This window comes from Trichechus manatus, unplaced genomic scaffold (genome assembly GCF_000243295.1).
Source record: "Trichechus manatus latirostris isolate Lorelei unplaced genomic scaffold, TriManLat1.0 scaffold00050, whole genome shotgun sequence".
Taxonomy (NCBI): domain Eukaryota; kingdom Metazoa; phylum Chordata; class Mammalia; order Sirenia; family Trichechidae; genus Trichechus; species Trichechus manatus.
The window spans coordinates 17,545,154-17,555,975 of record NW_004443986.1 but is presented as its reverse complement, the minus strand read 5'-3'; the positions used below and the strand labels follow the sequence as shown (position 1 = coordinate 17,555,975).

General features: G+C 36.3%; 1 protein-coding gene across 1 annotated transcript in view; it reads right to left on the bottom strand.

Moving 5' to 3' along the window:
- Positions 1 to 10,822, bottom strand: part of GARS1 (glycyl-tRNA synthetase 1) — a 56,938-nt gene that overhangs the window by 12,164 nt on the left and 33,952 nt on the right. The window contains exons 11-13 of the mRNA XM_004377503.2: positions 9,447 to 9,554; positions 8,513 to 8,658; positions 3,280 to 3,365 (exon numbers count right to left, since the gene is read on the bottom strand). Coding sequence (XP_004377560.1) covers positions 3,280 to 3,365; positions 8,513 to 8,658; positions 9,447 to 9,554 — 340 coding nt within the window. The remainder of the gene's footprint in view (positions 1 to 3,279; positions 3,366 to 8,512; positions 8,659 to 9,446; positions 9,555 to 10,822) is intronic.

Genomic DNA, 10,822 nt, shown 5'->3' with positions numbered 1-10,822 from the left:
TATACACAGAAAACCCCAAAGAACCCACAAGAAAATTACTGGAACTAGTAGAAGATTTCAGCAAACTATCAAGATACAAGGCAAACATAAAAAAATCAGTTGGATTCCTCTACACCAACAAAGACAACTTCGAAGAGGAAATCACCAAATCATTACCATTTACAATAGCCCCCAAGAAGATAAAATTACTTAGGAATAAATCTAACCAGAGAGGTAAAAGACCTATATAAAGAAAACTACAAGACACTACTGCAAGAAACCAAAAGAGACCTGCATAAGTGGAAAAACGTACCTTGCTCATGATTAGGAAGACTCAACATTGTAAAAATGTCAGTTCTACTCAAAGCAATCTACAGATACAATGCAATCCCAATCCAAATTCCAACGATATTTTTTAATGAGATGGAGAAATAAATCACCAACTTCATATGGAAAGGGAAGAGGTCCCAGATAAGTAAAGCATTACTGAAGAAGAAGAACAAAGTGGGAGGCCTCACACTACCTGATTTTAGAATCTATTATACCGCCATGGTAGTCAAAACAGCCTAGTACTGGTACAACAAAAGATACACAGACCAATGGAACAGAATTGAGAATAAAGACGTAAACTCATCCACCTATGGGCAGCTGATATTTGACAAAGGCCCAAAGTCCATTAATTGGGGACAAGATAGTGTCTTTAATAAATGGTACTGGCATAACTGGATAAATACTTGCAAAAAAAAATGAAACAAGACCCATACTTCACACCACATACAAAAACTAACCCAAAATGGATCAAAGACCTAAACATAAAATCTAAAATGATAAAGATCATTGAAGAAAAAACAGAGACAATGCTAGGAACCCTAATACATGGCATAAACTGAATACAAAACATAACAACACACAAACACCAGAAGAGAAACTAGATAACAGGGAGCTCCTAAAAATCAAATACTTACACTCATCAGAAGGTTTCACCAAAAGAGTAAAAAGACAACTTACAGACTGGGAAAAAATTTTTGGCTACAACATACCTGATCAGGGTCTAATCTCTAAAATCTACAAGATACTGCAAAACTTCAACAACAAAAAGACACCCCAATTAAAAAATGAGCAAATGATATGAACAGGCACTTCACCAAAGACGACATTCAGGTGGCTAACAGATGCCTAAGGAAATGCTCACGATCATTAGCCATTAGAGAAATACAAATCAAAACTACAATGAGATACCATCTCACCCCAACAAGGCTAGCATTAATCCAAAAAACACAAAATAATAAATGTTGGAGAAGTTGTAGAGAGACTGGAACACTTATACACTGCTAGTGGGAATGTAAAATGGTACAACCACTTTGGAAATCGATTTGGTGCTTCCTTAAAAAGCTAGAAATAGAAGTACCAGACAATCCAGCAATCCCACTCCTTGGAATACATCCTAGAAAAATAAGAGCCATCACACGAATAGATATATTCTCACCCATGTTCACTGTAGCACTGTTCACAATAGCAAAAAGAAGAAACAACCTAGGTGCCCATCAACAGATGAATGGATAAACAAATTACAGTATATTCACACAATGGAATACTATGCAACGATAAAGAACAATGATGAATCCGAGAAACATCTCACATATGGATGCATCTGGAAGGCATTATGCTGAGTGAAATTAGTCAGTCGCAAAAGGACAAATATTGTATGAGATCACCATTATAAGAATGCAAGAAAAGGTTTAAACACAGAAGAAAACATTCCTTGATGGTTACAAGGTGGGGAGGGAGGGAGAGGGGAATTCACTAACTAGACAGTAAATAAGAATTATCTTAGGTGAAGGGAAGGACAACACACAACACAGATGAAGTCAGCACAACTGGACTAAACCAAAAACTGAGAAGTTTCCTGAACACAATCAAATGCTTTGAGGGACAGGATAGCAGGGACAGAGGTCTGGGGACCATGGTTTCAGGGCACATACAGGTCAACTGGAATTACAAAGTTTATTAAGAAAATGTTGCACATCCTCACTTTGGTGAGTGGCGTCTGGGGTCTTAAAAGTTTGCGAGCAGCCAGCTAGGATGCCAACCCACCTGGAGCAAAGGAGAATGAAGAACACCAAAGATAAAAGGAAAATATTAGCCCAAGAGACAAAAGGGACACAAAAAACAAAGACTCCATCAGCCTGAGACCAGAAGAAATAGACGGTGCCCAGCTACCACCAATGACCCCCCTGACAGGGAACACAACACAGAGCTCCTGACAGAGTAGGAGAAAAGTAGGTTGCAGAACTGAAATTCACATAAAAAGACAGACTTACTGGTCTGACTGAGACTGGAGGGCCCAGAAGACATGGCCCCTGGACTCTCTGTTAATCCAGAACTAAAACCATTCCCGGAGCCAACTCTTCAAAGATTAGACTGGACTATAAAACATAAAATACTCATGAAGAGTGTGCTTCTTAGTTCAAGTAGATACATGAGTCTAAATAGGCAGCTCCTGTCCAAAGGTGGGATGAGAAGGCAGAAAGGGATAGGAGCTGGCTGAATGGACGTGGGAAACCCAGGGTGGAAAGGGGGAGTGTGCTGTCACATTATAGGGATTGCAACTAGGGTCACATAACAATATGTGTATAAATTTTTGTATGAGAAACTAACTTGAACTGTAAACTTTCACCTAAACCACAACTTTAAAAAAACGTAAAAGACATTCTAACAAAAATTTGCCAAAAATGACAGGGTGGTGACTTCCCTCTTTTGCTTAGGAAGTAAAAGGACTTTTCCTTAAATTTTTTTTTGAAGTTTCTAATCATATATATTGTCACATGTACCTCAGGCCATAGGAAATATAAAGTTGGTGTTATAAATTATTCTCCAGTATGGGTACAATTAAGCCCTGGTGGCACAATGGTAAAGCACTTGGCTGCTAACCGAAGGGTTGGTGGTTTAAGCCCACCAGTGGCTCTGCAGCAGGTAAGACCTGGTGATCTGCTCCTGTAAAGATTACAGTCTAGAAACCCCACGGGGCAGGTCTACTCTGCCACATAGGGTCGCTATGAGTCGGAGTCGACTAGAAGGCACTTAACAACGATAACAACAACAATGGGTATGATTATGTTAAAAAAAAAAAAAAAAGCCCAAGAAAATGTCTTGAACATATTCTCCAAATTTAGTGTTGTGACATTAAGATTCTTTTTTCTTTTCAGATTTTCTGCAAAATGGTTGTTATAAAACATAAAAAAACAAAAAACTTTAAGGAGTAAAGATTTTTTTGTTTCTTTTTTATTTTTAGAAAATTACCATGTAGTGTTTTCTGGAATCTCTTCACATTGACCATGTCTTTTGTTAACTGAAATGTTCTCCCTTCAGTTTCGATAGTAAACTCCCTAGAATGAAACAAGATACATTAGTCAAAACATGCATCCCTATACCTTAATTTAAAGGAGTTTTACTGATTGCTAAATTGTTTTTAATTTTAAGTGCAATATAACTTGGTCAGCTCTCCAGATACAGTAACTGAAGTAAAATAGAATTATTTAAGAAATACCAAATTAAGTATAGTAAAACCTGTGTAAGTCATAACTTGTGTAAGGTGGAAACCTGTCAGAGAAGGAAAACTCTAAATATTTTCCACTAAAATGAGCAACAGAAGTGGTAAGACTACATCCTGTCAAAGGCAGAAAGCTTTCAAGATCCAGAAAAACAAGGCAGTCCCGTCGAGTTCCGGCTCTCACGCGTTTCACTGTATTATTTTAACAATGGCAGGTAACAGTATTCTGAGGAGGCACCCAAAAATTTGACTAGTTTTATAAAATTCTACAAATGACTCAATGACACTAATTCTTCTGGTTTTGAGATCAAGGTAAGAACCCTCAAAATCTGTTTAATTCCTGCTGGTAAAAAGATTCCTGTTTTCATTACTGTCCCAACAAATGTAAAAATTATTCAGCTTGTTATTTTATTTCCAAATAAACTCTGACACTTATGTTGATGAGTATCAGTGAAATAGAAAGTTTAATGATTCTGTTTGATATGTCAATATTGTTCCCAAAAAGTCATACCCTGCGATGTCACTGAACTGTGCGTGCAGAAATTTTTGAAATGATCTATCTCTGGCTATGTATATTTTCCCCCAGAAAAAAAAAGGTTGAGAATTTAGAGGGTTAATATGTTGTGGGGTTGTTAACCTATGTCATAAAACAACATGTGTACTACTGTTTCATGAGAAACTATTTGTTCTGTAAGCCTTCACCTGAAGTACAATAAAATAAAAAAAAATTAAAAAAAAAAGTCATACCCTGCAATATGTCACATTCAGTTTCAGGTTACAAAAATTCACCTTTATAATACCCATATTTCAGATTATAAATTATTTCCTCATATTGTGAAGATCAATCTGGATTTTTCTTGCCTCACAAGTAGCTCAGCACTGGGCAGACAGAGCCCTCATGTGGTTGTCACTGAAGCTGTATAGTTGGCACTAGTTTCTAGCAGTGATAACTTCATACATTATCCGGATGGTTTCTACTGATTTCTTCTGTCTTTACTATTGTCTCGTGTGTGTGTGTGTGTGTGTGTGTGTATTAAGGATTCCATTACATAAATAGCGAGTACTGTATGTATGTTTTCTGTGAACAGTCTAAGTATACAGTTATAAAAGGGCTGAAGGCCACCATTAATATAGAATAAGCCATAAAAGAAAACTAGCTTTTTTGTTGTATGATATCTAACCAGTAAGTGTATCCAATTTAACAGGATTAGATGTTTGTTTTTTTAGCATAGATGTTAATTCTTGGAATCTAGAAATGTTTTAAAAATTTTCCACCTAAAATGGATAAATACATATTCAACTTACAAGAGCTCATCTTATGATAGGTTTTTTGACAAAGCTACATATACACATACAACCACCACTGACCCAAAGGTTTCTTTGGGTCCCTTCCCTTTCAGTCCTCCCCACCTCAGGCAACCACTGGTCTGCTCCCGTCACTACAGACTAGATTTGTCTTTCCTAGTGTGTTTTATATATTTATTTTGTTGTTGTTAAAAGGTCTTTCCTAGAGTTTCATATAAAAGGAATCATATAGTATGTAATTTTTTGGTTAAGGCTTCTTTCATTCAGTTTAATGTCTATGATAAACCAGTTGCCACTGGGTTGATTCTAGCTCATGGTGACCCTATAGGACAGAGCAGGAAGCCCCATAGGGTTTCCAAGGCTGTAATCTTTACAGAAGCTGACCACCAGATCTTCATCCCAGTGAGTGGATAAAGATTCGAACCACCGATCTTTCAGTTAGTAGCCATGTGCTTAACCACTGTACTACCAGGGCTCCTTAATGTATATAATAGAGGTTGGCAAACTTTTTCTGTGAAGGGCCAGATATTAGGTCACACATTCTCTATGAGCAATTAGGGTAAGTTGGTTAATAGTGCTATTTTGTCTTCTAGATTCCTACTGATATTTTTTTTTTTTTTGTCTAGTTGCTCTACCAATTATCGAGGAGGGGCATAAAAATCTCCGACTATAATTGGAGACTTGTCCACATTTCTCCTTGCCAGTTCTGTCAGTTTTGCTTCATACATTTTGAAGTTACGTTTTTAGTTGCATACACGTTTAGGGGTGATATGCCTTCTTAGTTATCAGGCGGGATCACTCCCTGGAGAAGGACATCATGCTTGGTAAAATACAGTGTCAGCAAAAAAGAGGAAGACCCTCAACGAGATGGATGGACACAGTGGCTTCAACAATGGGCTCAAACACAGCCACAATTGTGAGGATGGTGCAGGGCGGGGCAGTGTTTTGTTCTGTTGTGCACAGGGTCGCTATGAGTCGGAACCGACTCAATGGTATCTAACAACAACATGCCTTTTTAATGAACTCACCCCTTTATTGTTATGAAACACTCCTCTTTGTCCCTGTTAATTTTCCTTGTTTTGAAGTTTACTTTGACTGATATTATTTTCATTAGTGTTTGTATGGTGAATTCTTATTGATCCTCTTACTTTTAAACCTATTTGTGTCATTACAACTACAGTGAGTTTCCTATAAACAGCAATTAACTGGGTCTCAAATTTTTTAACCAGTTTCATAATCAATGCCTATTAATTTGAATGTTTAGATCATTATATTTAATGTAATTATAAATATGTTGAGTTCCAATCTACTATCTCACTATTTTCTATTTGTCCCATCTGTTCTTTCTTTGTTTTTCCTCTGTGCCTGCCTTCTTCTGGATTCAGTGTTTTATATTTCTATTTTATCTCCACTATTGGTTTACTAGTTATACCCCTTTGTGTGTTTTTTCCCAGGTGATTGCTCTAGGGTTTATTCTATGTATTTTTTTATTTATCATAGTCTACCTTCAAATGATATACCGGTACCACTTCATATATAATGTATGCACCTTACAACAGTATATTCCCAATTCTTCCCTCCTATTTTTTGTTATTTATTGATAGTACACATTTTACTTCCATATTATAAATTCCATAATGCATTGTTATTGCTTTTGCTTAAAATAGTCTATTATCTTTTAAAGAAATTAAGAGATGAGAAAAAAAGGTCTTTTATATTCACCCACAGATTTATCATTTCCAGAGCTCTTTGGGTAGATCTAAATTTCTGTACTTCTGCCTGAAGAACGTCAACATTTCTTACAGTGCAGATTTGCTGGTACTGCCTTCTCTGAGCTTTTGTTTGTCTGAAAGTAATTCCCCTTCATTTTTGAAAGATATTTATGCTGGGGATAGGATTCTAGGTTGACTTCTTTTTTTTGATCTTTTAGCACTTTAAAGATTTCATTCCATTGTATTGTAGCCTGCACAGTTTCTGACAACTCTCTAATCATCATTATCTTTGTTCCTTTTTATGTAAAGAGTCTTCTATCCCCCTGATTTTTCTCTTTATCACTGATTTTCAGCAATTTGATTCTGATGTGCTTTGGTGTGCTTATGTTTAACCTGCTTATGGTTGAGCTTCTTGAATCTGTGGGTTTAGTCTTCATCAAATTTAGAAAATTTTTAGCCACTGTATCTTCAGATATTTTTTCCATACCCCCAATCTCTGGGACTCCCAATTGCACATATGCTAGATTGCCTGATATTGTTCCACATGACAAGGAAGATCTGTTTTTTACTTTTCCTGTGCTTTATTTTGGATCGTTTCTGTTGCATGTCTTGGAGTTTAATGCTCTTTCTTCCGCAATGTCTAAATCTCCTGTTTACCCTATACAGTGAAATTACATTTGAGATATTACCTCTATAAATATTCCATTTGGCTTTTATTTTTATATACTTACATTTCTTATATGTTCATGTTTTTCCATACATCTTTGAGCATATAAAGCTTACTTAAAATAACTGTTTTAACATCCTTATCTGTGTATTCTATCATGTCTGTCATTTCTGAGTCTGTTTCTTTTGACTGAGTTTTCTCCTCATTATGGGTCACATTTTCTTGCTTTTCCGTATGTCTAGTGATTTTTGATTGTTTGCCAGATATTGTGAATTCCATATTGTTTAGTGATGGATTTGCTGTATTCCTTTAAAGAACTCTTCTCTATTGTTTTTATATTAAAACAATTAAATAAATAAAATAATTGCAGTGCCATCTAAGATACTCCATTGGTCTCACCCCTTCGGGAGCAAGGGAGAATGAAGAAAACTAAAGATACAAAGGAAAGATTAATCCAAAGGACTACTGGACCACAACTACCACGGCCTCCACCAGACTGAGTCCAGTACAACCAGATGGTGCCCGGCTAGCACCACTGACTGCTCTGACAGGGATCACAACAGAGGGTCCCGAACAGAGCCGGAGAAAAATACAGAACAAAATTCTAACTCACAAAAAAAGACCAGACTTACTGGCCTGACAGACTGGAGAAACCCCAAGAGTATGGCCCCCAGACACCCTTCTAGCTCGGTAATGAAGTCACTCCTGAGGTTCACCTTTCATCCAAAAATTAGACAGGCCCGTAAAACAAAACAAAACTAAAGGGGCATACCACCCCAGGGGCAAGGACTAGAAGGCAGGAGGGGACAGGAAAGTTGGTAATAGGAAACCCAAGGTCAAGAAGGAGGAGTGTTGACATGTCATGGGGTTGTTAACCAATGTCATAAAACAACATGTGTACTGTTTAATGAGAAACTAGATTGTTCTGTAAACCTTCACCTAAAGTACAATTTAAAAAAAAAAAAAAAAAATTGCAGAGACCACAAAAATAAACAATGGCTTGAGAGACAGGAGGCATAGTTCTTACTCTTTCTTCAGCCAATACCTTGGACAAGTCTCTTCTCTAAGAAAGTTTTTAGAAAAAAGTTATCTTTAGAGTCAATTTCAAATCTATGTCCAGGCTACAGTATGAGCAGCTATCCAAAATCCCAGTAGAGACAGTACTCTAACTGTAGACAAGAGACAGTACTTACCTGCAAAAAATTTCTAAAGGAAGTAATCTCACCCTAATTTTCAGAACCTGGCAGAGATGACATCTCTGACTAAAGCCCATGTAAAAGTACACATCTTAAATCTTACCCTTTCTCATTCAGCAGCTTCTCCATTTCTGTAATGTAGCACTCATCACAAATGGTAAGGTACTCCATCACCAGCTTTGCATCCTTCTTATATGCCTTACCAATTGCTCCCTTATTGGGTTCAAACTGGACAACATTGACTGTTTTGTATGAAGTAGTCAAGGAATAAAACAAAACAAAACAGCGCTGCCTGAGTATTTGGGAAAATGATCTTGAGAACAATCAATCATCAACTTAGAACAGCTACCAGTTGTCTATTAGAACCCCAGATTCTGTCTAGGCTGACTTCAAGCACAAGAGAAACCAAGTATCTAAAAAGAGATATAATCTAATTAGCAACATAACCAAATCCACTGCATAATAGCCGCAAATAACAATTTATTCATTTCTAAAATGCCCCAACACTACAGGATCTATTTCCTGTCACTGGCTTTCCTCCAAGAAATCAGCTCACAAATCTCAGTGCCCGGTAAAGGGAGGGAACTTCTGCTCTGCCGATTTACAAAGCAAGTGAGCTAAATTATTATTTCATCTACCATAAAATGCCACTCATCTTTTAACAGAAAAAGTATTCATCAGGTACCCTTTACTGAAGGAGCATGTAGACAGGTGAGGTATAGAGAAATGCATTTTTGAAACAGCCAATGTCGGGAAAAACTGGCCAACATCCTAAAACACCTCGGAACATTTTTCTGAATATGCTTCTTTTAAGAACCAACCTCTGACTTGGTACACGTCAGATTACAAGTAAAGAGAATAGGAAAGGAGCAATGAGATGTGCAAAATAACAAATTTAAATAAGTGTCACCACAATATGCAAAACATCTGTTTATCCATAGAATAATGTATAGACTTGGACTTATACATTACTGTAATGTTTAAACTTTAATTCTGAGTAACAGGACCTGAGTTTTAAGAATAATAAGAAAGGATATGGGTTCTTTTAGAGGTTTCTCTGCTACAAGTGGAACTTTGGTGGCTTTTGCATGACACGAAAGGTCATAACAGGAACGATCAGCACATCCAACAATCTCAATCCAGCCCTAAAAAGACACAATTGATAAAAGCATTTATACCTTACATTTGGTTCATTAACAAATGCATGCAGATTGTAACCAAGCCTATCACATATTCAGGGAAATTCAACTATAGAATCTCTACTTAAATTCTGTTTGAAACAGGAATAGTTTTATTAGTCAGGCAGCTGTTTATAAAAGATAATTTACACATGTACACAAAATAGTCTTCTTACTTTCTAGATTTATTTTATCATATTGTCAATGTTGGGTAAACTAATACATTCTAGGATTTAATTATAGAAATAAAATGTGAACCTAGATAAAACCTGTAGATTTGTTTCAAATCTGTAACCAGGATTCAAAATGAATTTGGCAGAAATCAGCATTCTGGATGAAATACCTACCATTAACTCACAACCTGGCATCAGATGGCTGCACTAAACACAAATCTCAGCTGGTCATGAAAGCAGGCATTTGGGCTCAATTCAGCTTCATTACCAAACACAGGAAAATTCATTAAAGAACAGGTAAAGTGTAGGTCATGGAATAAAGCTAAATAACAGGGTTACTATTTTACTGGTGCCAGGTTCCATTTCATAATAACATCCAAGATACTTTTCAAAAGCAAAAGCTAAATTGTTTGTAAAAAACCCGTAAGAACCTGTTATTTGAATAAAAACAAAAGAGGTAAAAGGCTTAATTTAGTAATATCTAGTTAGACTTTCTCATTAATATTTACTTTTTGCCCTTGCTCCAGAGAGTTTGGGAAAATCCAATCATTACAACTACTAAGCTTCCCAAGAGCATGGTGCCACATGGAATAAATGAGCCAATTAAAATTCATACAATCTCAGAAATCCAAATGCATAACAACAACAGCAAAAAGAATTAAAGAACAAAGCCTGAAAACAAGTAACCTATAATCTGGCATTCACTAAAGACGTCAACTAGTTTATATACTGAAACATATATTAAAAATGTTTAAAGAGGGTTATTAAAAATGTCAGCTAGAGACAATACAAAGTATTTTCTCTGACCACAATGCCATCAAGGTAGAAATTAACAACAGAAAAAGCAAGGGAAAAAAATCAATTACATGGAAACTGAGTAACACCCTGCTTACAAACCACTGGGTAATAGAAGAAATCAGAGATGGAATCAAGAAATTCCTAGAATCAAACAAGAATGAAAACACAGCATACCAAAACCTTTGGGACACAGCAAAGGCAGTCCTCAGAGGACAATTTATAGCAATAGATGCACACATCAAAAAAGAAGAAATGGACAAAATC